The sequence below is a fragment of the Dermacentor albipictus genome, chromosome 2 (genome assembly GCF_038994185.2).
Source record: "Dermacentor albipictus isolate Rhodes 1998 colony chromosome 2, USDA_Dalb.pri_finalv2, whole genome shotgun sequence".
In the NCBI taxonomy this organism is placed as follows: domain Eukaryota; kingdom Metazoa; phylum Arthropoda; class Arachnida; order Ixodida; family Ixodidae; genus Dermacentor; species Dermacentor albipictus.
In genome coordinates this window covers 153,150,423-153,177,855 of record NC_091822.1, presented here as the reverse complement: position 1 = coordinate 153,177,855, position 27,433 = coordinate 153,150,423, and the positions used below count along the sequence as shown (strand labels likewise).

At 48.7% G+C, this 27,433-nt stretch overlaps 1 protein-coding gene and 2 pseudogenes across 1 annotated transcript; 2 read left to right on the top strand and 1 right to left on the bottom strand.

Moving 5' to 3' along the window:
• Positions 1-729: 729 nt before the first annotated feature.
• Positions 730-1,615, bottom strand: LOC135899869 (protein D1-like). Its single transcript, XM_065429263.1, has one exon. The coding sequence runs from the start codon at positions 1,545-1,547 to the stop codon at positions 894-896; it is 654 nt and encodes a 217-aa protein (XP_065285335.1). The 5' UTR covers positions 1,548-1,615; the 3' UTR covers positions 730-893.
• A 13,269-nt stretch (positions 1,616-14,884) lies between these two features.
• Positions 14,885-16,345, top strand: LOC135899916 (probable ATP-dependent RNA helicase DDX5 pseudogene; annotated as a pseudogene).
• A 2,446-nt stretch (positions 16,346-18,791) lies between these two features.
• Positions 18,792-19,931, top strand: LOC135899892 (probable ATP-dependent RNA helicase DDX5 pseudogene; annotated as a pseudogene).
• Positions 19,932-27,433: the final 7,502 nt, after the last annotated feature.

Here is a 27,433-nt window from a genome sequence, read left to right as displayed (position 1 = left end):
CTACTGTATTGCTTTAATGAGCAATGAAGCACCAATTCAGTCCAACCACGGCGCTTGTGTTCGCTATTTCTATACTGTCCTTACTTTAAAATTAAATTATGGGGTTTTTACGTGCCAAAACCACTTTGTGATTATGAGGCAGCCGTAGTGGAGGACTCCGGAAATTTCGACCACCTGGGGTTCTTCAACGTGCGCCTAAATCTAAGTACACGGGTGTTTTCGCATTTCGCCCCATCGAAATGCGGCCGCCGTGGCCGGGATTCGATCCCGCGACCTCGTGCTCAGCAGCCTAACACCATAGCCACTGAGCAACCACGGCGGGTTGTCCTTACTTTCTGTGGCGCCATTACGCCAGCAACGAACCTGTACGAGCTACCCCAACATTCAATACTTTTGAAAGCTCTAATGATGCGTCGCTTGCAAAAATTCTGGCAGTGGCGCGTGACTCTACAAATACATTGTGCTGCGCCCTCAGTCTCCTGCGATTCGTGGTCGCAGCCAGTCGGGGTCAATCGAGGCCGTGATCTGATTTAAGCGTGCAATGGCGTCTTCGCGAAAAATAACGAGACTAGCATGAGTATATACTGAAAGAAAACATTTCGCAGCATAAGGCCGATTCATTTCAACGGGTTTCCTTCGACAGCCAGGTCTACGAAGATGTACACCGCTATTGCCACATACTCAGGAAAGACGTACAGACGAAAGAAAAACAGGCGACGCGGGCACTGCTTCTTGTTTGAAAATTTTATCGTACGAACTCGCCCTATACAAACGGTATTTCGGGTGTATTACACAGTTCAGCGACGGCCATGCTGGCACAACGTACGCGTCTCGCGGTGCCGCAGCATATACTCGCCGCGCGCTTGAAGGTGTCTTGCGACGCCGACTTCCACTCAGGCGTTCTCGACGTAATAGAAGCATCCCGCTACGGGCATCTTCGTGGTCAGTTTCTCGGCGAAGTCGGCGACCCTGTAGCTGGGCCTCTCCTTGGGCGCCACCTCCTCCTTGCTCAGGTGCGCCCCGTCCTGGCAGTACACCAGAAGCACGTACCGGTGGGGTCCCGACCCCTGGGGAGGGTTCGGACCCTCGTACGGCATGGCCACGTCTCCGTCGTGGAAGCGCTCGGTGCTCGCCGCGTTGAGCACCATCCAGTGGAGCCAGCTCCGCTTATCCGGCTGCTTGCGGCTGGGCGCGTCCGGATCCACCATGAGCAGCGAGTACGGAGAGCCGCACCTGAGGTAGCCCCGCAGCCAAACCTCCGGGGCGTCCTTCGTCTGTTCGACCGTGTACGTCTTGTTGAGTTCGGACACGACCACGCCGGCGTAGTTCACGTCGAGGAGCGCGTGCGGCGCGTCGGGCAGGGACAGGTCGCCTTTGAGGCCGGAGTCAGTCCACAGGTAGAGGTCGGGCAAAGCGATGCCTCCCGACAAGGGCTCGGCCTTCTTGGCCCCGCTGCCGGAGCCTTCCCTGGCCACCTCTTGGAAACTGGGCCGCCACAGAGTGGCTACCAGGAGCAGCAGGGTCGAGAGCTTGATCTGCGGCGTCATTGTCGACCGCGTGCGCGTCCTCCCGCCAGACGAGAAAGACGTGGACTGCCGTTGCTGCTGTACACGGCGTACGTACCGCGGAAGTCATGTGGCGTAGGTATACGAGCTGCAAGGAAACGGGAGACCACGGCGGACCAGCCACGTCCTGTACCTTCGCTTCCTGTCTTGTTGCGGTCGAGTAACGGGACACTGCGGAGCCTGATAGGCGATTCTTTTGTCCGGTGTCAGTGTTGAGTTCGACATTCTTTATTCTTTGTCCTCCTCGCACGTCCGCACTCCGAGCGCTGGTTTTTTCCTATAAGCATTGCTGTATAGTGATGGCACGGCTCCTTGCTTCTAGTGCCAGTGATGTCCGGACAGGCGGCGCAAATGACGGCAGGAACCTCTGTCAGGTTAGAACTGCCTTAATCTTGAACACTGTAACATCACCGCAAAGCAGAATAATAGATGAATGTAAATAAGTTCGTTAACATCTTCGACCGTGTCGCATGTATTTTCAGACGAATAAAAGAGTTCTATGCCGTTTAACCGAAAGCAACCTGTTCCGTCGGCTAAGCGGTTGCGACGCTTGGCTCTACTGCTGCTAAATCGGTCTTCATAAAATCACTGGAACATCCACCGATTGTGAACCTGCAGCCACTGAACTTCGAAGTTCGAATGGTTTTAGACGGGACTAGCTAGCGCCTTGCCCAGCGTCATAGCTGAGCAGATTTCAGACCGGCAAAAATGGACTCGCGGTTATGGCGATAAACGAATTAAGCCGCTGCGATCCCTCTATAGCTTTAGATGGTCCCACCGGCACAATGAGCAGCTTATATGTCCCGACTGTGCACCTGTTGAGCAAGTAGGACTTGGGGCACAGCTAAATCATTAACCTACCCAGTACAGCACACGGCACCATTTCCGAAGCTATGCTGAAGTTACGGCTCGCCCTTCTGAGCACGGCATCTGAATCGCAGTGGTGTTGCTAAAATCTCCAAAGCATGCCGGTTATAATTTGCCAGTGTCAGTGCATATTTTTTTACCTGTTGGTGCTGTTTTATCTTTTATATCACATTACGTTATCGTTTACGCTGTCCTTTAATGGGTTTAATGGATCAATTACAGGCTTAATTACTCTCTCGCAAAAAAGGCTTTTCTGCATAAAACACCCGAACAGTGAGTGCATTAATGTGCATTGCACCCTTCATGTGGAAAGGTGTTAACACCGTTTAAGGGGATTCGTATTTTAATCAAGCTTCAAAGAAGGGTGAATTTCGCACGATTTCATTTTTCGAACTTTCTTTTCATGCTTACATCTCTCGATTACGGGACAGCCAACATGTTTTATTTAAAGATAACCTCCTTGGTGTAGGCTGGTGGCATCGTGCGAGCAGTCTTAATTGCCGCGCCCCCTGGTGGACGTCACGTGATCTGCCGAGTTTTCCACGCGCGGCACATGCTGAAACGGCGAAGGGAGCGGCAGCGCGGAACGTTCGCTTTGGGACGGGCACGTGCGCTCCCTGCTGCCGGCGCCGCACATTGCAGCCGTTGTCAATGCTTTAACTTACGGGGCGACACTGCTATATTTCATTCTTTCTGCGAACTTCTTGCAGCTCGTTACGTAATCCGTGTAAAATAAAGCACACACATACATATCTAGAGAGAGCAGAGCGTTTTAAGCGCGCACCCTGCAATAGAGCACTTAGCGTTGAGAAAGATAGGACCCGCCTTTGCTTACTTAAAAGCATTCTTCGTCTTCGCTCGCTGCGTATATACTGTTTTCCAAGCCAGGTTGTTTACTCATTCGTTTGCATATTTTTGTCTGTTTTTGTTAGAAGGCGCCGAAATCCAAGGTTGAGGCACGTGGAAGAGCGCCTTCCACGGGCGGCGCCAACCCTTTTCTGGGCCGAACCGAGCCGTAGGCGCTGTTTTAGATGTTTCGGTATACACTGTAAAGAACGGCGGGTTGCACAACAAGATTGTCACCTTGCCACCCGATTACGACAAGGGGTGCAAGACGCGCACCTCCCGCTCTCCACCTCTCCGTGCTGCAGCTGCGAGGCGTTCAAAGAAGCGACCTTTGCGCTGGAACCCGCCGCCTTCCTCCAGCCCCTTCGACATGGTGACGGGACGAATTCGGTGTGTGGACAATGATTCTAGAGTTCCCCAATGCGGAGCTGATTTGACACGCCTGAAGAAGCTACCGCGGGAACGTCTTGTTTTTGTGCTTCTCCCGGTTTGGAGTGGCTCGGAACAATGAGCGACGCGCGATCGACAACGTCGATTTTCCGGAACGGCACCACCTTCAACGCCGTCGCTTGGGCTTCGGAATGTGTGTGCCTTTGTGTCTGTAAACTGGTCTTCAGAGCAGCTGCGAGTTGGTGGTGTGTAAACGAACAGCCGCCGCGTCGTAGGACCAGCGGATCGAGTGTATAAAAACTGTGGTTGTGCGATTGTTGGACGCACTTCTCCTGAGCAGTCATGTTAGACTGGTTCACTTCTCTCATGCAGTCCTGTTGGACTAATACTCTTTTTCTCAAGCAGTCATGTTAGACTGAGTTAATTTCTGTAAATAAACCCCTTTTTCCTCGTTCTCGATGAGAAGCAGTTCTTCACTTCATCAACGATCTCAGCGTAAATAAGTTGGACGACGGCATGGGCCAGCTACCTTCGAATTCATGCCGTACTCCAATCTTGGCAAAGGACCACGGACGAAGGGATTGAGCCCCCAATCCTGACAACTGGCTGACAGCGGTAGGATGGACTTTGCGACATGGTGCTGTATCTGCGGTGAGTGCTTGGTTTTTGCTTTGACTTTCTAGGCTTCATTTTGTGGTTGTTCTGTTTAGAACAGTAGGGAAGCTAGATTGTTGTGTGTTAGCTAGGTTGTGTTTTACTAGCTAGATTTAGAGAGCAGAATCAAGGCAGTAAAGCAGCAGTCATGGAATTAAGGACACTGCTGAGAGACGAGTTGTTGATTGTTGGTGAGGAACTGGGCCTAGATGTACGTAAGGAAATGCTAAAATCAGAATTATTGCATATCATTTCCGAACAGGCCAGTGAGGAAGAAGTTCAACTGGGGTTTGAACTTCTGAAAAAGAGAGAAGAACGAGAGAGAAAAGAAAGGGAGGAACGCGATAAAGATCGCGAGTTAAGAAAAATGCAACTTGAACTTGAAAGCAAACGTTTGGAGTTGTCTCAAGGAAGTGAAGGCGCTCTAGGACGATCAAGTGAGGCAGAATCATACCGCATGGACAGGCTATTAAAGCCATTTGAGGTCGGGACCGACATAGGCTTGTTCCTATGCAATTTTGAAAGGACTTGCGAAAAGATGAACTTCGGCCCGAGTACATGGCCACAGCGGTTGCTGTCTATGTTGCCGTGTGAGGCGGCGGAAGTAATCGCCAGACTGAGTGTGCAGGATGCATATGATTATGCAAAAGTTAAGGCTAGTCTCCTGAAGAAATACCGCCTTTCAGCCGAAGCTTTTCGGCAAAGGTTTAGGAGCACAGGCAAGAAAGATAGCGAGGGCTATCCGGAGTTTGCATATAGCTTAAAGGCCAACCTAGTCGAGTGGCTTAAAAGCGCGGAAGCGTACGACAGCAGAGACATGATCATTGAATGCATGTGTCTAGAGCAGTTTTACAAAACCATCCCCCAAGCTGTGAAACTGTGGGTGCAAGACAGAGGTAATGTAAACACTGTGGAAAGGGCGGCTGAATTAGCCGAAGAGTACGCAACCCGTAGAAAGTTGAACGCCGAGGAGGGAAACTGGGACGGTCGAAATGGACCGCGGAAACCATTTCCGTTCAAAAAGGGTGCGCAAACTAGACGATCAGAGCCTGTAGACCTGGCGGAAAAGCCCACAGAAAAGAGCGAGGAGAAACTTAACGGAGAAACCGCACAAAAAGAACAGAAAAGAAAATTCGAATCTGTTAGACCAATTCGCTGTTACAAATGCCACAAACTGGGACATATAGCTGTAAACTGCGAGAAGCCTAGCGTAGTTTTTTCCTACGTGGAGGAAAAGGATGAGAATATGGAACTTTTAAGTCCATATCTCCACAACCTGCAAGTTAATGGAAAACCATGCCGAGTGCTAAGAGACAGTGCCGCCACGCTGGACATTGTCCATCCGTCTTACGTGATGGTAGAGGACTTCACCGGAGAAGTAGCATGGATAAAACAGGTTGTAGAAGAACACAGCGTGTGTCTGCCCATGGCCAAAGTCAAAATCAGTGGACCATTCGGGGAGCTAGAGACTGAGGCTGCAGTTTCCAAATTTTTGTCACTGCAGTATCCCTACATCTTTTCGAATCGTTCGAATCAGTTACTGCGTGACAGAGGGCTCAAACTGGGAGAGGGCATAGTACAGGCATTGACCAGAGGCCAAGCTCGTAAGATCGCGGCGCTTTCGGCTGAAAATGCTCAAGCTCCTCCAGCTGAAGCAGAAAAGGGGATAGCTTCAATACCCGAATCCGAGTTAGGCCCGACGGACAAAAGAACAGTTGAGGAGAGCCTGCCAGTTGACCAGCTCAATGAGAGCGTAGCACTAGAGTGTCAGAGTTCTAGCCTGCAGGAAGAGCAAGCAGACGCGCTCACAAGCGAGACAGGGTCGTTGTTATCACCGGCCTCAAAGAACTTTGATCAACTCTTACGCGTGGATAGAGAGTCACTGGCAGCCGAGCAAAAGAATGATGAGAGCTTAGCTAAATTACGTGACACAGCTAAAGAAGGCATTGCTAGGCGCAACGTAACGATACATGAGAGAGGAGGATTGTTGTATCGGCATTACAGAGATCGAAAGGGTAAGATTTTAGATCAGTTAGTCATACCTACTAAGTATAGGGAGGACCTTTTGAGTCTTTGTCATGGAAATGGGTGGTCCGGCCACCTAGGCATAAACAAATCAAAGGAAAGATTGCTTATGGAATACTACTGGCCTGGCTGTTTCAAAGATGTAGAAAACTTTGTAAGATCATGCGACGCCTGCCAGCGTTCTGGTAAACCAGGAGAGACTTGGAAAGCTCCACTGAAGGTAGTGCCCTTAATAACAGAGCCTTTCAGACGGCTTGTAATAGACACGGTAGGGCCTCTTCCAAAAACAAAATCAGGCTACAGGTACTTGTTTACCATGCTGTGTCCGGCTACCAAGTTTCCAGAAGCAATCCCTTTGAAAGAGCTCAGCTCCACTGAAGTAGTAGACGCGCTTTTGACAGTGTTTGCACGAGTTGGGTTTCCAGCCGAAATTCAGGCAGATCAAGGGTCAGTATTCACGAGCGCACTGACTTCCACATTCTTGCAAAAGTGCGGGGTAAAGTTAATACACAGTTCTGTCTATCACCCTCAGTCAAACAGTGTAGAGAGGTGGCATTCGGTGCTTAAGCGAGTTTTGCGTGCGCTCTGTTACGAGCACAAGGAGGACTGGGAGAACTGTCTGCCGGCAACTTTGTTTGCTTTGCGAACGGTTCCACATGAAGCGACAGGGTTCTCACCAGCAGAACTAGTGTATGGGAGGACACTCCGTTCTCCACTGAGAATGTTAAGAGAGATGTGGGAGGAAAGAGGGGAGAGTCCAACCGTGGTTGAATACGTGCTAAATTTACTGGAACGGCTAAGCGCAACCCAAGAACTAGTCGGAAAGAACATGGCACTAGCTCAAAAGAACGCCAAATTCTATTACGACAGGAATGCGAGGCTTCGTACGTTTAACGCCGGAGACCAGGTAATGATCCTCAAACCTTCAAGAAAGAACAAGCTTGAAGTTCACTGGGACGGGCCCGTTAAAGTGTTGCACAAACTTTCAGAAACTAACTATGCTTTGAGAATGCCCGGTCGCAGGAAGGAAGTGAGGATATATCACTGTAATTTGATGAAGCCGTATGTAGAGCGGAGCGGAGTCGTTAACTATACTGTCAAAGAGCCGGATGGCATCGGTACCAAGTTTAAGGAGGATAGGGCAACCTCCAACTCTGAAATCGGCCTAGAAGAAGTAGTGGAACACTCGGTAAGCTCTCATGCTCTAAGACCCGAGCAGCTAGATGAGCTAAAAGGGGTGTTAGGGGAATATCTCGACAGATTCAGCGATCGGCCGGGTAGAACCGAACTGATAACGCATGAAATTGAGCTGACCTCTACCGAACCAGTAAGATCAAAACCTTACAGGGTGTCTCCAAGACAGAGAGAGATTATGGAGGCAGAGATACAGCGCATGCTAGAGTTGGGAGTTATTGAGCCCGCTGAGAGTGACTACACGTCACCGCTAATACTCGTAGAAACCCCTAACAAGGACCCTCGTCCGTGTGTTGACTACAGGAAGTTAAATGCGATCACTAGGGATCAGCTGTACCCGATACCCAACATTGAGGAACGAATTGAAAGAGTTAGCGCTGCTAAATACATTTCAACTATAGATCTCGTGCGGGGGTACTGGCAAGTTCCCCTTTCAGAAAGTGCCAGCCGCTATGCCGCATTCATCTCGCCTGTAGGCACTTTTCGCCCTCTCGCACTCAGCTTCGGGCTGAAGAACGCGCCGTTTAGCTTCTCTAAGTTAATGGATATTGTCCTAAAAGACTTGCAGGAGTTCGCCTTACCTTATCTTGATGATGTAGCCATTTTTTCGGACAGCTGGGAACAACACGTATCGCACCTCAAACAGGTGTTCTCACGGTTGAGGGAAGCCGGCTTAACGATGAAAGCGGAAAAGTGTAGGTTTGGATGTTCGCAGGTTACTTATCTGGGCCATGTTGTTGGTCAGGGCATGAGACGGCCGGCTGAGCTGAAAATAGCTACGATTGGAGATTTTTCTCAGCCGCGCACGAAAACGGACGTTCGTTCATTTTTGGGACTTGTGGGGTACTATCAACGGTACATTCCGAATTACTCGCAATTGGCAAGTCCATTAACAGACGCCCTCCGAAAGGGAGCACCGAGTAACGTACACTGGGATAAGGACAAAGAGAACGCTTTCCAAAGTTTGAAGACGCTATTGGTTTCTCGCCCTGTGCTTCGCGCGCCAGACTACACAAAGGAATTCATAGTTCAATGCGACGCAAGCGACAGAGGTATGGGCGTGGTACTTAGTCAGGTCGGCGACGATAACGAGGAGCATCCTATCCTCTACGTCAGCCGTAAACTAAATGTAAGAGAGGAAGCCTACAGCGCTTCAGAGAAGGAATGCGCTTGTTTGGTTTGGGCCGCCCAGAAGTTGTCGTGTTACTTGTACGGAGCGAAGTTCATCTTCGAGACCGACCACTGTCCTCTGACGTGGCTCAATCAAATGTCACACAAAAACGGCCGCTTGCTCCGATGGAGCCTCACTCTCCAAGAGTACAACTTCTCCGTTAGATATAAGAAGGGAAAGTTGCATAGCAATGCGGATGGTTTGAGCAGGCTAATTTGAATTCTGCGTTTGAGGGTCCCGCCTAAATTTTAGGGTTACTAGTGTTAATTTTATTAAGCGAAGAAGATCCCCTCTCATTTAGCAGGATTCCCTCCATGATTGCTGAATTTGTCAGCAGGAATTTGCTTCAGAAATTGGCATAGTGAAATGCAGCATTTTTTTTTGTTTCTGCACTTATGTTGTTGTTGTTTTTTTTGAAGCCTAGCGAGTCTAAAGTGAGAGCCAATGCACGTCATCTCGGCGCAGAGCCGTGTTGTGGGGTTCATTTTGCAGTTGCCTGTCCTTGTTGGATGTTTTGGGGCGGTGACATCAATGCACAAGTGGTCGCTGCGAGCCAAGACATCAATCCCCCCCTGACCAGCAGCCGTTCTCTTCCTGCCTAGCGGTTGTCAGCGCTAGACAGTCGAGACTTTTGGGGCCATGGAGGCGCTGTAAAGAACGGCGGGTTGCACAACAAGATTGTCACCTTGCCACCCGATTACGACAAGGGGTGCAAGACGCGCACCTCCCGCTCTCCACCTCTCCGTGCTGCAGCTGCGAGGCGTTCAAAGAAGCGACCTTTGCGCTGGAACCCGCCGCCTTCCTCCAGCCCCTTCGACATGGTGACGGGACGAATTCGGTGTGTGGACAATGATTCTAGAGTTCCCCAATGCGGAGCTGATTTGACACGCCTGAAGAAGCTACCGCGGGAACGTCTTGTTTTTGTGCTTCTCCCGGTTTGGAGTGGCTCGGAACAATGAGCGACGCGCGATCGACAACGTCGATTTTCCGGAACGGCACCACCTTCAACGCCGTCGCTTGGGCTTCGGAATGTGTGTGCCTTTGTGTCTGTAAACTGGTCTTCAGAGCAGCTGCGAGTTGGTGGTGTGTAAACGAACAGCCGCCGCGTCGTAGGACCAGCGGATCGAGTGTATAAAAACTGTGGTTGTGCGATTGTTGGACGCACTTCTCCTGAGCAGTCATGTTAGACTGGTTCACTTCTCTCATGCAGTCCTGTTGGACTAATACTCTTTTTCTCAAGCAGTCATGTTAGACTGAGTTAATTTCTGTAAATAAACCCCTTTTTCCTCGTTCTCGATGAGAAGCAGTTCTTCACTTCATCAACGATCTCAGCGTAAATAAGTTGGACGACGGCATGGGCCAGCTACCTTCGAATTCATGCCGTACTCCAATCTTGGCAAAGGACCACGGACGAAGGGATTGAGCCCCCAATCCTGACAACACGCAGTTTCCGGCCCGTATGGAGGCCATCGATTGCACGGGCTGGTCGACCGCGACACGGAAGACGCGGTAACTTCCACGGAGCGATCGTTATCCTCTTGGAAAGCGGCGCGGGTCACACGTCTTTGCGTGCACAAAGAAAGTGCAGGTCGGGGCGCGTATACAACAAACAGGGCGCACACATGAGATCGGTCCGGCTGGTACGATTCCACGCGATGCCATCGGCACTTGGGTGTGGCGCGCTTGCGAAATGTCTCTCGTTGTTGCGACTTTTTGTTCCGATGTTCGCGCGGCTGTATCTGCGAAGTCGCAGGTTAAGGCCGCCCTTGCGATTCGTCTGCGGCGCAGGCGTTAAGTGTGCACACCTCGGTGCGGGAAAACAATTCCGCTCGCTAATTTTTTCGATGTGTCACTGCACGGGTGTCCGATTAGCTGTGTAGTGAGTGGTTCACAGGGATGCAAACGGAGGCAAAGTGATCACAGACCTGCTTCGCTGATCTACGTTCCATCACTTAAACCCGATTGAGTGATACTCGGCGAAGCGAGTACGCGCCCACAAAGTTTCCACAGGATTTTGCATGACGCGGCCGGCTTCTTCTGGCGAAGAAAGCCCAGTGTTGGAACTGGGGACGCTTGCGTACCAGGTCTTACCTCTGGATCGAGCAAGATTATTTGCTGGGCTAGCTAGTTGCACGGTGCCTAGACATGACGTAAAGTAGCGCAAGACATGAGGAAGAAAAGTAGAGTATAGAGTAGCCACTACGATCCTGTCACTCTCAATTTTTCCCCTCATTTTTATTTGAGCTGTTTTGCATCATGTTTTATCTCTGGGTTAGCGGCAGTGGCACGTTTTGAAACCACGGCATCCTACAGCGGAAGCTCAACCACGAGGCTATACCGCATCGTCTGCGGAAAAAAGGGGGCGGCCTCTTGATGTGTCGCCTGCCAAGCAAGTCTACTGCATACAGTTGCGGTGGGAGCCAGTCACGTGGTCTCAGAACGGGAACCGCGCGACGCGTTGCTCAAAGGCGTGCTAGTGCGATGACGCACACGTTCTCAAATGAGCCAGCGTGCGTTACCCCGACTTCATCGACGTGGTTTTTGTGGCGAGCGGCCTTCTACCTTTAACATCTCAGCTTCATACTAATGATCGGACAATGTAGCAAATATCCAGCAGAGGCATCTAACATTTCTTCAACGTAAAAAAGAGTACTTTTGACAGTACCATGAACGTTAATGTCACGTAATTATAGCCAAAGTCTCTTGATAACTTGAAACTCTGCCGCCGCCGCGCGACCTCCTCGCCCCTTGCGCGTCCCCTCCGTGGGAACCAGTATCGTGTCCGTATTTCTTCACGACGATTGGTCTCCCTGCCGTTACCCCCTTGGAAGCACGTGGATCTTGCGTTCTGCTTGTGTTATTCGTTGTCGCCATTTTTCTCCTTTGCTCGTCGCAGCAAAGGTCGCACGATGTGTTTCCTGCGGTGTTGTGCTAGCGCTGTGCCGTGCTGCAGCTCATGCAACTGCAGCAAGATGCCTGAAAATGGCTGTGCAGTGTTTATGACACCAACTGCGCTACGTTAGCCGAAAGAACTTTGTTTATTGCTCCTAGGAAATCATCTCCAAATGCTGTATTTAAAAAAAATATTATGGCTTCATTGTCTGTCTGTTACGGCCTGCTCATCAGCATCCTTGCTGCGCCGATTTGTACACGTTGCAAAAAAATTGGGTCGTCCTCAGTATGCTGAACATTCTGCTGGGACTCTATCGCCTTACACGTCGTCAACTGTTATTCAGTCGGAAATGCAGCACTATATGTTCTGCTCTCCGCTGGGAACAAATTATGTGCGAAGATACACCCTCGCGATCACGCTTTTCGTGACTGTTATAGGATCCGTTGCATGTTTTACTGAAAACCCAAATAGTTGCTTGTAGAGGAGCTTTCTTTACAGCTTACTTCAATACGTGCGTCGGTCACTTAGGTACAATGATTGCGGGACCTGAAAGAAATTAATGGCAAGTATACCCGTGGTATTGCGGGTGATGAGCGGTATAGCTAGTCCACACTATACGTTTTTTCAGTTCTTGAATTTGCTTTGAATTGCGCTATACAACGCATGCATGAGTGGGTGACGGTTAATGTTTGGTTTTTCTCACGGATACTGGCAATGTGCAAGGGGTGTCCACATGATCTCAACCTCTATATGATGTGTTGACTGTCCAACTGAAACAACTCGTGGACATCCAGAGAATGTTGGTGGTTTATACGGTCTTGATTTAGTATAGTACTGAATGCTCGATTAGGATATTGAAAGACGTGAGCGCGTTACGGGTAACAGTCTACATAAAAGACGGGCGAAGAGAAATACGGCAGAACCCATCTGACAATTTATGTCGATGGTAATACGATTATCATTCAAGCGATGTAGTGACGTGCACACTATTGCTGAAGCAGCGTCTATGCGAGACCTGTAGCGGTCATTCTGAGACTTCCGTCGCTTCGGCTACACGCGACATATAGAAACAAAACACCGACAGCGCTTGCCCTCCTTCTCAGACTGAAATATTAAATGTGCGAAACAATAACGAAAGATCGGCCTACGCAAGAGGCCGCGTTTCTACCAGAAAGCTCGCCTTCGTGCAAAGGGATTGGCGCCAGCGTTTCCTCGTAGACATTACGGTTAGAAAAGCTGCAGTTGCCGCAAAGCGTGAGAAGCAGTTATGGATCTTTGACTGCTATCGCTTTTCACTTTTAAAGGCGAAGCTTAAGCGTCCTAATCTTGCCTCTATATGTAACTTCAGGGCAGCGGTACAGACGCGGTCAACTTACGCGCAAGCGTAAGTGTCCAGTTCATGAAATCGGCGGTGTCTGTTGAAGCCGCGAAACAAGCAACGGTGGAAAGGCGCCTGGAGGTGCATAGAGTCACGCGACGTGGAATGTACGAAGGAGCGCATTGAGCTCCCGGCAAAGTAACGCCACCTAGAGGAACGTATAGGTAACGTTGAGCGAAACGGGGATGGAGAAACGAGGCGAAGCGTCGCGGAGGGGGAAGGTAGGTGGAGGAGCGCTGGGTTGACCTTCTCTGGCAGCTGCTGCAGGTTTTCTTTCCGATGCATACGTACCGGGTTCGTCTCGCGATAACATCGCCCTCGCGCGCCGTACCATATGTGTGCGAGTGAAGCCTGTGACGGTGAGCCGACGATGGCGGCTCAATCTTGCATGCGCAAGCGGGGCAAGCGCGCCGTGTTCCGTCGCACGCATGGTACCGGGGGAGGGGAGTGCGGGGCGGTGTTGTACTTCGGCCGCGCACGGTCTCTCGGGCTTTACCTTGAAAGCGATCTGCTTTGGTGGCACAGCTTAGGTGGGCCGACGGCTCGTAGCTTTACGTGCGCTGTGTCGTCACCATTCAGTTTGCGTTTCAATCTTTGATTTGGACAATCCTTAGACGTTGCCTCATGCGGCGCATCGCAGTTAGGGCACTTCAAGTGAGACCCATCATATGTAGACTCACAATAATCACCACCACAGCGGGGACATGTCACATTGTTCGCACACACAGCAATACGTGCCCGATTTCGACATTTACGGCACTGTAATGGCCTAAGGAAGTATGGACGGGCAGGATGTCTCGCATATCCCACTTTCGCATGTGTTGGTAAGTTCTCTACCTCGAGAATGACCTTTATGCAGATCGACCGTCCAAAACGATGTATGTCTGTAAGATGGACAGTTGAGGAGATCAACGATGGCAGATTGACATTATCAATATCTTCATCCACATCGACGATCTCACCGGCGGTGGTGCTGGCTCCATGTACGATGAATGAGCGGAAAAGTATATTTCCCAGCTGAGTAACAGTTTTCGAAGTGTCGAGGATGGTTCGTGCAGACACAGCAACAGTAACTGTGTTTCCTCAGGGAATAATAAGGATCTCTCTGATTTGCCCTGGAGCCAGCCTCCCGAGACAGGCAGTTAGAGTTTGCCTACTGAGGGAATTGAGGTTGCCTGAGGCAGCGGCGGGGATTTAGGTTATTGTATACATTTGCTATACGAAGTCGTACGAAGGTTCCTCATCAACTGGCGGTTTGTGGCCTCGGTATACCCACCGTCGGATTTCATGTCGTGCTCGTCAGAGCAGCTTGGTGACCTTGGCAGTGCCACATTCAGATAGTCGGGCGCAGCAGACCGACTTGCATCTTGGAGGCCAGCACTCAACCATGGCGGCAGAAGGGGTGGAACGTCCGTCATTGCTTTTGACACTACCCGCCCCGGAGGCGTCTGTACGCACAAATTTAAATGAAAAACCAAAGCGAAGCAGGAATAGCAGCTGATCAAAAACTCGTCTTATTCTTCTTCACCCTTCTTGGTAGAGCTTCCCATTAAACTTAAAGGCGAGACACAGGTCCCTTTAACGCCGACGTTTATCGTGAAATGGGCTCTGCCGTAATATTTCTTTATTTTCTCGAGCATTTAAAGTCTGTTCCAATGAAGTATTTTACTTTTGCGATCTTTGCTTTTTACGTTTCAACAATTAGATGCACACGCAAATTTTTGGCTGATCGTTGACCACTTAGTGGTAGTGGGCATGCGCCACCGTCTATTACGTCATCATCATCAACAACAACACTCCGACAACGACCACCTGGCCCTTACGCCGCCGACGCCAGGAGCGACACCGTCTGGTGGGACCAAAGCGCGTGAAACATCCCGTTGAAGGCGAGGAACGAAATGATGTGGTTCTGGGATCCACCACTGCGCGTAAGAAGAGCCGTTGGAGACTTCCGCGACAATAAGATTCGTGAAGCGCGGTATGAAGGCTATGCTTACCGGAACAGCCAGGTTGGACGGTTCCTTCGTAAACCTGACTGGAAAAAGATCCAGCTGCAGCCGCTCGAGAAGAACCTGTACGAGGAGCATCCGGCTACGACAAGCCGGTCGATGGCCAAAGTTAACGCCTACAGAAATGTCAACGGTATATCGGTGAAAGGTAACAACGTCCCGAAGCCCATCCTTGCTCTGGAAGAGTCCAACTTCCCGGACTTCATCGTCAAGAGCATCGAGGCCTCACGCGACCACGCTTCGCCCACGTGCATCGAGGCACACTGCTGGCCCATCGCTCTGAGGTGCAGGAACTTTCTGGGCATCGCGGAGACGGGATCACACAAGACGCTCGCCTACCTCGTGCCGGCAGTCATGCACGTCAGCCGGCAGCCGCCCCTGCAACAGGGAGACGGACCCATCGCCGTCGTGCTGGCTCCGACACGAGAGCTGGCCAAGCAGATTCACAACGTAGCCTTAGAATTGTGTGAGTTCGCCGCATTGCGAAGCGTGTGCGCCTCGAGCGGGGAGCCCAAGGAAGGTCAGTACGAGGAGCTGAAGAAGGGCTGCCACATCTGCGTGGCCAGGCCTAGGCGCCTCATCGACTTCCTCGAAGAAGGCAAGCTGAATCTGCACCGCTGCACGTACCTCGTGCTGGACGAGGTAGACCGCACGCTGGCAATTGGTTTCAAATCTCATGTCCTCAAGGTTGCCGAGCTCTGCCGTCCGGATTACCAGACGTTAATGTGGGTCACATCCTGGCACAAGGAGCTCAAGCCCTTTGTCGAGGGCCTGCTCTACGACCGCATCGAAATCGAGTTCGGGACGGCGCAGCTACCCGCTGAAGGTAGCGTGGAGATGACAGCCGACGTTTGCCAGGAAGAAGAGAAGGAAGCGAAGCTAGCCCAGCTCTTGGACGACGTGCTCAAGGAAAAGTCGAAGAAAGCCGTTGTCTTCACCGACACGAAGAGGAAAGTCGACGAGATTGCATGGAAGCAGCGACTCCGGGGCTGGTCTGCCATCGGCCTTCACGGCAATAAGACGAAAGAGGAGCGCGACTGGATCGTTTCCATGTTCCGGACTGGTGCGTCAAGCGTGCTCGTGACGACAGACAAGGTCGCGCATGACTTGCTCCTCGAGAACGTGCGTCTGGTGGTGAACTACGACTGCCCGCACTGCTCGGAGGTCTACACGCGCAGGTCGAGCCATGTCGCGCGTTCAGGTGAACCAGGCCTGGTTCACACGTTCGTCATTCCGACCCAGCAGCTGTATGCCGAAAAACTGATAGCAATTCTGGAGGATGCCAAGCAGCCCGTTAAAGCACAGCTGTACAATATGGCAAAGAAAGCTCGTTCTAAACGACGACGCGTTTGACACCGGCGCTGGGGGAGGTGCCCGGGCCGACGGCGGCCCAAGGAAGGAACTCGGTGTCATGAGGAAAGCTTATAAAATTGCCTGCCTTTGCTTAAGTGGTACAAGAGGCAGCAGCCTGTTTACTAGACTATGCGAAGTGAAAATTATATAACTGTATATAAACTTCAGTCTATTGATTTTAATTGTAATCTTTATAATCTGTATTAACATTGACCCCATATGTAGTAGACATTTAAACAAGTATCATTATTTATTACAAGATCGGAATTACTTTCACAGCAAACCTCTGTAGCGACTATTTTGCATCCACGAAATCCTAAAGACTGACTATTTTCTCCCGTCTGCTATACAAATTGTTGTCAATTATGAGACGCAGGAAAACAACCAAAAGTTTTCGAAGCAATGCCGAAACAAAATGGGTAATGTACACATTGTTTCCCGTGCAGCGACGGAGACCTGCAACCGCCGCGGTTGCTTAGTGGCTATGGTGTTGGGCTCCAAAGCACGAGTCGCGGGATCGAATCCCCGGCACGGCGGCCGCATTACGAGAGGAGGGGGGAGGGGAGGTATTTACACCGCCTTCGTTGTAAATACCGTGTAAATGGTTTCTGTTGTTTGTGTCTTTCCACACGTAACAATATCTTTACCAAGTCAAGTCTCTCGTCAGACAGACCGAAACGTCTACGGGATTCATTCACCGGAGGAATTCTATCACGTGGTATCATATTTCCCCTGGTTGTACTCCCTCACTGCTTCTTTCGCTCGGTGATTTTCTGAAAGCAATGAGAAGAACTTCAAACTTCTGTAGCTGCCTCCAGCAAAAATGATGTACTTGAGCCGTTTTAAGTTTGCTGCCCTTGCTAAAGAGGTCCAAGGCTTTTACTGCATCGAAAATTTGAAGGAAGCGGGCATCTCTCGGTACGAGATGTGGTCCAACGAAACTGGGGACACCCGCCGTGGTTGCTCAGTGGCTGTGGTGTTGGGATGCTGAGTGCGAGGTCGCGGGATCGAATCCCGGCCACGTAGGCCGCATTTCGATGGGGGCGAAATTCCAAAGCACCCGCGTGCTTAGATTTAGGTGCACGTTAAAGAACCCCAGGTGGTCGAAATTTCGCGAGTCCTCCACTATGGCGTGTCTCATAATCAGAAAGTGGTTTTGGCACGTAAAACCCCGTAATTTATTTTTTAAGTTTGTTTTCCTTTTTCTTTTCCTAAGGGGTTTGCTAATGCAGGCGTTTCTATGTTTTATTGATATACGATGTATATAATGTTTTCACACTATTTCATTCATTAGTTACTCAGAGGACGCAAAAACTCGTTATAATAGATAGCAGTACAGAAAAGCCATGATAACGGACGGAAATAAGGACGTTCTTTGTCACGCTTTCTCCGACACGCATCACATTGGACAAAACAAAAACATGAAGGGGACACTATGTATAATAGTTCTGTATTTCGGATCCCGTCATTATTTACATGATTTGGGAGGAAGGTGTGAGTTGTGCAACTACAATATAGTGTGAAAAAACACAGCATAGACGGGACATTCGGAATAATGGTGGCCGCGAGGCTCTCGTTTCATCTTTATATAAGGATAAGGAAACCAGTTGGAAATTAATTACAACGACATTACTTAAGCCTAACGAATATTAACCTAATTAGGCTCTCAAGAGTAATTTAAGGTAAAAATAGTCTCATCAATAATTATTTAGGGCACTCGTGATTTAACAAGCCTAATTAGGAAGCTCGCGCTTCCTATTGCCACGCACGCTCCGTTGGCCACAGATCTTCCAGCTTTGTTGCCCCCCTGCGTATTTTGCATATCACGTAGGACGTTTGTTCTCATTCTCAAGAAATGAAGTGTTTGCTGCGACGCTTTAGCTGATACACTGATTCTTACTTACTCGCGAAAATCATGCTCGATTTTATTCATATCAATTACGATGTTTTCATTTCAGCCAGTTTTCCACGGCATAAGAAGGGCGGTTATCGGCACCTTTAACAGAAACATTCAGCGTGAAATGGGCTCTGGTGTGAATTTTCTTCCTTTATTTCTTTTATGGAGCAATTAAAGTCTGTTGCGATAACGTATTTTGCTTTTCCGGCCTCATTATTTTTGTTTTTCAAGATTTAGATGCAGATGTAAATTCTTGGTCTATTGTTACCACTCAGTGGGTATGCGCCGCAGTCTATGCCGTCATCATCATCAACACCAACGCTCCAACAACGACCGCCGGGCCCGTACGCCGCCGACGCCGAAATCATAGAAGACATCCTGTTGAAGGCGGGGAACGAAATCATGTGGTTCTGGTGGCCACCACCACCGCGTTTAGCGAGACCCCAAGGAGACTTTCTTAACAATAGGCTTTATCGACCGCTTAATTCAGCCAATAACTACCGGAACAGCCAGGTTGGGTGGTTTTTACGCAAGCCTGACTGGACAAAGATGAGGCTGCAGCCGTTGGAGAAGAACCTGTACGAGGAACACCCGGCCACGACAAGCCGGTCGATGGCCAAAGTGAACGCCTACAGAAATGTCAACGGTATATCGGTGAAAGGTAACAACGTCCCGAAGCCCATCCTTGCTCTGGAAGAGTCCAACTTCCCCGACTTCATCGTCAAGAGCATCGAGGCCTCACGCGACCACGCTTCGCCCACGTGCATCGAGGCACACTGCTGGCCCATCGCTCTGACGTGCAGGAACTTTCTGGGCATCGCGGAGACGGGATCACACAAGACGCTCGCCTACCTCGTGCCGGCAGTCATGCACGTCAGCCGGCAGCCGCCCCTGCAACAGGGAGACGGACCTATCGCCGTCGTGCTGGCTCCGACACGAGTGCTGGCCAAGCAGATTCACAACGTATCCTTAGAATTGGGTGAGCACGCTGGATTGCGCAGCGTCTGCGCCTCGAGCGGGGAGCCCAAGGAAGGTCAGTACGAGGAGCTGAAGAAGGGCTGCCACATCTGCGTGGCCACGCCTAGGCGCCTCATCGACTTACTTGAAGAAGGCAAGCTGAATCTGCACCGCTGCTCGTACCTTGTGTTGGACGAGGTAGACCGCATGCTGGCAATTGGTTTCAATCGCCATGTCCTCAAGATTGCCGAGCTCTGCCGGCCGGACCACCAGACGATAATGTGGGTCACATCCTGGCACAACGAGCTTAGGCCCTTTGTCGACGACCTGCTCCAAGACTACATCGAAATCGAGTTCGGGAGCGCGCAGCTACCCGCTGAAGACAGCGTGGTGATGACTGCCGACGTTTGCCAGGAAGAAGAGAAGGAAGCGAAGCTAGCCCAGCTCTTGGACGACGTGCTCAAGGAGAAGTCTAAGAAAGCCGTTGTCTTCACCGACACGAAGAGGAAGGCAGACGAGCTTGCGTGGAAACTGCGACTCCGTGGCTGGTCCGCCATTGGCCTTCACGGCATAAAGACGAAAAAGGAGCGCGACTGGATCTTTTCCATGTTCCGGACTGGTGCGTCAAGCGTGCTCGTGACTACAGACAAGGTCGTACAGGACATGCTCCTCGAGAACGCGTCTGGTGGTGAACTACGACTGCCCGGGCTGCTCGGAGCTCTACGCGCATAGGTCGAGCCACGTCGCGCGCTCCGGTGAACCAGGCGTGGTTCACACGTTCGTAATGCCGACCCAGCAGCTGTATGCCGCAAAACTGATAGCGATTCTGGAGGAGGCCAAGCAGCCCGTTAAACCGGAGCTGTACAGTATGGCGAAGAAAGCTCCTGCTAAACAATGACGCGTTTAACACCGGCGGTCGACGAGGTGCCCGGGGTAACGGCGACCCAAGGGATTAACTCGGTGTCTTGAAGAAAGCTTTCAAAATTGCCAGCCTTTGCTTAACTGGTGCTAGAGGCAGCAGTCATTTTGCTTAGTCTCTGCGAAGTGAAAATTATATAACTGCATATAAGCTTCAGTCTTTTGGTTTTAAGTATAATCTTTATTATCTTAATTATAGAAAGATTGTGCGCTAAAATGAATAACAAAATATAAATTAAAAATTTGTGCTGAAGTCGGCTGTAGTTTTCTGACAAAATCATTTATCGGGCCAGGGGAGTTTTAGCACGCTTGTTAAACGTGCTAAAGATAAAAACTTCGCGACACATGCCAGTGCTGCCACGAAAAATGAAGTTAAATATTTCTGTAATCGTTGCAGTGATACTACACTTTTGGTAAAAAAAGGGTGTCTGCTCCATCCTTTGATTCCACAAAATCCCCACAACGAGAAAGAGCGAAACATTGCAACTAAGATGTCATAAGCACGCGTCTGTTCATTCACCCAATCTGCTCTTTTCTTATCGCTTAACGTTACACCCATCATTCTTTCCATAGAGCGTTGCGTGGTTTTCAATTTACAACCCTGTTCGTAAGCCACCAGGTTTCTGCACCGTACGTGAGTACTGGTAAGACACAGCTGTTATACATTTTTCTTTTGAGGGATAATGGCAACCTGCTGTTCATGACCTGAGAATGCCTGGCAAACGCACCCCAGCCCATTCTTATTCTGATTATTTCAGTCTCATGATCCGGATCTGCGGTCACTACCTGCCCGAAGTAAGGAACTGTAGTATGGATAGAATCGAAGATGCTCTCAGGAACGGAGGAAGCATAAAAGCAGTGATAAAGAAACTAGGAATAGGCAAGAATTAGATGTATGCGTTAAGAGACAAAGCCGGCAATATCATCACTAATATGGATGAGATAGTTCAAGTGGCTGAGGAGTTCCATAGAGATTTATACAGTACCAGTGACGCCCACGACGCTAAGGGAAGAGAGAATAGTCTAGAGGAATTTGAAATCCCCAGAAGTAACGTCGGAAGAAGTAAAGAAAGGCTTGGGAGCTATGCAAAGGGGAAATGCAGCTGGGTAGGATCAGGTAACAGCAGATTTTACGAAGGATGGTGGGCAGATTGTTCTAGAGAAACTGGCCACCCTTTATATACGCAATGCCTCATGACCTCGAGCGTGCCGGAACCTTGGAAAAACGCCAACATAAGCTTAATCCATAAGAAATGGGGCGCCAAAGACATGAAAAATTAGAGACCGATCAGCTTATTGTCTGTTGCCAACAAAATATTTACTAGGGTAATTGCAAATAGAATGAGGAACTCCTTAGACTTCTGTCAACCAAAGCACCAGGCAGGATTTCGTAAACGCTACTCAACAATAGACCATATTCACACTTTCAATCAGGTGATAGAGAAATGTGCGGAATATAACCAACCCTTATATATAGCTTTCATTGATTACGAGAAAGCGTTTGATTCAGTCGAAACCTCAGCAGTCATACAGGCATTACGGAATCAGGGTGTAGACGAGCCGTATGTAACAATTCTTAAATATATCTATTTCAATAAAGAAGGGCCTCAGGCAGGGAGATAAGATCTCTCCAATGCTATTCAGAGCGTCTTTACAGGCGGTAATCAGAGACCTGGATTGGGACGAATTGGGGATAAGAGGTAATGGAGAATATCTTAGTAACTTCCTATTCGCTGATGATATGGCCTTGTTTAGTAAGTCAGGGGACCAATTGCAATGCATGCTCTCTGACCTGGAGAGGCACATCAGAAGGGTGCGTCTAAAAATTAATCTGCAGAAACCTAAAGTAATGTGTACCAGTCTCGGAAGAGAACAGCAGTTTACCATAGGTAGCGAGGCAGTGGAAGTGGAGAGTGCATAGCTGCCACATAAGCGGCTGCAGACGGATGAACAGGGACTCCTTGTTACAGCGAATTTGTTTTATTGTCAAATATTGATTCATGATTTTGTTCTTTAGCGAAATGGTGGAAACCACTATGGGTGAGTGGTCACCAGTCTGGCGGTGAAAAGACTTATTATCGTTATTTATTCTTGAGGAAAAAAGCGACACCTATCTTCAGTATGTCAAGTGAAATGTGTACTGCTACAGACATCAAGGCTCAAACATTTATATGAAGGCTCCAGTGCGACTGGGTTCAGGACTGCCATCGAACGCATTTTCCTTTGACGCAGCCCAGCCCTCATGTAAAACCCCTCTCCAGGGGCAATTGAGGAATAAATAAATAAATAAATAAATAAATATTGCAGTACACGTTATGTGAGCATAAAAAGTAAAAATAACAGTGTTGGCAAGGTTATTTTTTTGTCTCTCGCAGAAGATCGCAGAGTGCTTACGGACTTTAACGTTCCTGTGGCTATAAACTAGCACGGTAACTCCAAGGGAAGGAATTGCCGGTGGAGTTGAATTTTATATTGATATTGTTTATATTACATGTTCTGCAGCGTTCAGTTTTATGAGTAATATGAAAGGTGCTGCAGAACCAGTGAAACCTACCGAGTGACCAAAGTTGGCATCAAAAGGGTAATTGAAGAGCAGCAAAACACCCAGTGGCAAATACTCAGTAATCTTAATTGCCGTGGATATGGTTATAAGGATCTGGGGAATTCGACGAGCCATTGCGCGGGCACATTGAAGAACAGAACATACCCAGTGTCACACACCCAGAGACCCTCCCTCGTTCTTTAGATAGTGGATTTTCAGTCCTGATCCGTCAGCCCAGCAGCCCGTTGCCGACTTTGCAACAAATTCCAGTAATTGATTTAAACATTTAGCAGCGTGTCAATAGTAACCTAGCTGCGAGTAGTTTGTCAACAGACATCAGAAACCGTAGAGACTTAGGGCCAACACGCACTTACGAATGTCGAGTTTAGTTGATGCAAAATTACTTGCGCATGTCACTCAATTACGTCTACAGATATGTTCACGGAAAGTAACCAAATCGTCCAGGAATACACTGCCACACGTGCATCCAGCCACTGCAGTAAGGCTCAGTGCAGCTCTGGTATTTAATAACGTGAGAGCGTTAAGGGCCCCATATCGCAGAAAAACCGGTGTCGGCGTCGGCGGAGTTGTCCGTGAGCAAACATTTCCGTACATAGTTAGCTATACGTACATACTATGCCTTGATATATTGCATGCGGTATATCCAGGTTATATTGCCACGCCAGTCTATCACTGAAGTTGCTCATATCCTGTTTTTAGATTATTGCCAGTGTTGTTCGTAGGAATTTTGAGAATGACAGCCCAGAAACAAATGTCATGAAGAAAACACCGACAGCGCATGCTTGTTATGTTAAGTCTTCTGAGACTTAAATATTAAAAGTGCGAAACATTAACGTAAACCTGGAAATGATGTAATTTTTTGGAGGGGCTGTGCGCTACGTCCGGGATCGTCCCACGCAAGAGGCCGCGTTTCTACCAGAAAGCTCGCCATCGTTGATGGCTTTGGCCGCCAGCGTTTTCCGGTAAACATTGCAGTCACTTAAGCAGCAGTTGCTAGGAAGCATGAGACGCAGTTGGGAATCCTTGATATCTTTAGCCTTCCACTCTTAAAGACGAAGCTTAAAAAGAAGCTTTAGCTCGGGCGCACCTGTCTAAATACATGTACAAGGAGAATTCGTTTTTCGTGGCAACCACAGCACCAAATTTGACTAGGTTTTAGCAAATAAAGTAATAACTTAAAGCACAGCGACTGTTTTCTTCGAATTTTTGATTTGTTTCGTATTTTTGATTTGAATATTTTATGAAAAATTGGCAAAATCCGAAAATTTTCAAAAAACGAAACTATCAAGTTCCGTAACTATCAAACTCCGTAACTCAGCAACGAAAAACGATTATACAATTCTGTCAATTGAATCTGATAGTACATCTAAAGGCGAACAAAATTGATATGTTAAACATGAATCTCAAAAAATTTAGAAACATGGAAATACAGCTTTTGCTGAAGCATTGTAAACAACGTAACGGATTCACGTAAAATGTAAGATTACATGATCTAATGTATGCCGTTCACAGAACCGTGATATCCGTTCTTGATGCATGAATTTGCAAACTTCGTGCTTCTATTTTTTTTCAAACTTTGGAATATCTGAAAATTTTTGTAACAAATTTCATACCTAAATCGAAATACCCCTTCCAAAGTGACTAGAATTGAAAATTCTCTCTCAAATGCTTCAAATTTAATTATAATCCGTCCAGGGGGAATGTGCAAAACGTTTTTGCGTTTTACATGCATTTGAGAGAGAGAGAGAGAAGGGAAGACGGAAAGGCAGGGAGGTTAACCAGAATGAGCCGGTTTGCTACCCTACACGTGGGGAGGGGAATGTGGAGTGAAAGAGGGAGAGAGAGAACCTAGGTGTAGGATGTCTATAGTCGGGCACTCAAGTCTGTTGCCCTCAGGTAGCGAAAAAGCGCTCGAACTGCTTTCTCGGCCAATGAACTGTGAGGCCAGGAATAAGCCGCGTCAGAGTTGGGCCTGAGCTAAAGCTTCCTCTTAGGACGCGTCCAATTTTTCAAGTGCTTAATTACTTTATCACGTATTCTTCATTATTCTCACAAGTACATACACAAAGCCTCATCAAATCCTGCACGTTCACTTGCGCAATTCCTCTTCTCAGCCGTGTCGCTTCTTTCGTGACGCCGGTGCGGAAAGGCGTAGCTACAACAGAGAAACATGATGCACGCACATTCGTCAGGTAGAATCTCTTCCCGCTTCGCAAACGCGTTCATCTTCTACGGAACCTTGTCACACAACATCCGCCCACTTGTAGCAACCATAGCGGACAACGCAATACATGACACGTGCGATCGGCTAACAGAGCCGAGTGGTTTCATACATGTATTAAATATTGAGCAAAGTTGATGCAGGGACAGAGGTCACCTTATTTCAATTCGGTGAACACCGCGCACTGGAGGCCGATGTCGTGGGTTCGGCTCCCGCCGGTGGCAAACTTGCCTTTTTCTATCACTTTCATTCCCTCTTACTTCTAAGAAAGGGAAGCCTTTGGCATAGTTTCAACACACTTATTAGTTGCTATATAGTCACAAAACAGGGAAAGATTTTCCCTCAGATTCGCTTGGTTTCCTTTCCTATAAAAAAATCTCATTTGACACGTATGCCATATATCCAACAATCTTGTATGATCATATGACATAAGATGTTTGGTATGTGTTCGCGTATGGTCATACGAGATTACTGGATATGTGGTGTACGTGTCATATCATATATCTTGATAGGGAAATGACACTTGAATTGGTTTAGTCCATCTTAAAGAATGCCTTCTTCCTCTGTTTTCGCCCTTCGCCAAAGTGCCGAGCGATTGAATACGGTCTCCCGATTTGGCACCACTGATACGGGACGTATATCATCCGCGTGGATCTTTCCGGGCAGCGACGGTCCATGAAGCCACGGACATCACCATAGCGCACTGCCGCACTGCTCACTCCTAAAAGGTGTAAGCAGGACTTCAGGACATGGACCTATGTGAGTGCGACTTCAAGCAGCGACCGCAACTGTCCCCGCGGGTCCTGAAACGCTGTGGGCGACGTGTGACAGAAAGTTGTGGCGACGCGGAGCCTCCACGTGTGGCCCTCGGCATCACAACCGAGAGATCATGAGCTCGAAACATCTGGTGACCATGTGATGCATTGCGAAGCGTAAAATAAAGAGCTGCGATCTTTGTGAAATTATTTTTTGCCCAAGCTGAGAAGCCATGTGTAAATTTCTCATTCTTTCTTTTTCCGATAAAACTAAGTGCATGATAGTTGACTGGCGAAAAGTCTGTAGACGCTTCTTCTGTTGAAATAAAACCTCACGCCAACATGTTCGATAGCAGTGGTTCCTTCACTTGGTGTGGTAGTAGGCTATCATCTACACTTTAATGACAGCATTTACGCCATATGTAGTAGACATTTAAACAGGTATCATTATTTATTACAAGATCAGAATTACTTTCACAACAAACCGCTGTAGCGACTATATTGCAACGACTAAATCCTAAGGTCTGACTATTTTCTCCCGTCTGGTAAACAAATTGTTGCCAATTATGAGACGCAGGAGAACAAAGTTTTCGAAGCAATGCCGAAACAAAAGGGGTAATGTAAACATTGGTTCCCGTGCAGCCACGGAGACCTGCACCCGCCGTGGTTGCTTAGTGGCTACGGTGTTGGGCTCCAAAGCGCGAGGTCGCGGGATCAAATCCCGGGCACGGTGGCCGCATTACGAAAGGAAAGGGGGGGGGGGTAGAAGTATTTACACTGCCTCCAGTTTAAACGCCGGGTAAATAGTTTCTGTTGTTTGTGTCTTTCCACACGTAACAATATCTTTACCAAGTGAAGTCTCTCGTCAGACCGACCGAAACATCTACGGGATTCATTCACCGGAGGAATTCTACCACGTGGTATTATATGTGCCCCACTTGTACTCCCTCACTGCTTCTTTGGCTCGGCGATTTTTTGAAGGCAATGAGAAGAGCTTCAAACTTCTGTAGCTGCCTCCGGCAAAATGAAGTATTTGAGCCATTTTGAGTTTGCTGCTCTTGCTGAAGAACTCCAAGGCTTTTACTGCATCGCAAATTTAAAGCAAGCGGGCATTTCTTGGTACGAGATGTGGTGCAACGAAACTGGGGACGCCCGCCGTGGTAGCTCAGTGGCTATGGTGTTGGGCTGCTGAGTACGAGGTCGCGGGATGGAATAGCAGTGCGTATACGTGCACGGCGTGGGTATCTTGTCATAGGAATTCGGTGGTGGTAGCGCACTCACAGTAACCTTTAGACGCCCCTTTTTGACGATGAAATGTTGCTTTTAGCTTTCGGATACCATGTCTGTGCACGCTCCGTTGGCCACAGATCTTTCAGCTTTGTTGCCCCCCTGCGTATTAAGCATATCACGTAGGACGTTTCAGTTCATTCTCAAGAAATGAAGTGTTTGCTGCGACGGTTTAGCTCATCCACTGATTCTTACTTACTAGCGAACATCATGCTAGATTTTATTCATGTAGATCACGACGTTTTTATTTCAACCAGCATCCCACGGCATGAGAAGGGCGGGCGGTTCTCGGTCCCTTTAACAGAAACATTCAGCGTGAAATGGGCTCTACTGTGAATTTTCTTCCTTAATTTTTTTTATCGAGCAATTAAAGTCTGTTCCGATGACGTCTTTTGCTTTTCCGACCTCATTATATTTGTTTTTCAAGATTTAGATGCAGATGTAAATTCTTGGTCTATTGTTACCACTCAGTGGGTATGCGCCGCAGTCT

What these genes read in the sequence shown, in the direction of transcription:
- LOC135899869 (XM_065429263.1), bottom strand. Translation starts at nt 1,547, where the DNA reads ATGACGCCGCAGATCAAGCTCTCGACCCTGCTGCTCCTGGTAGCCACT.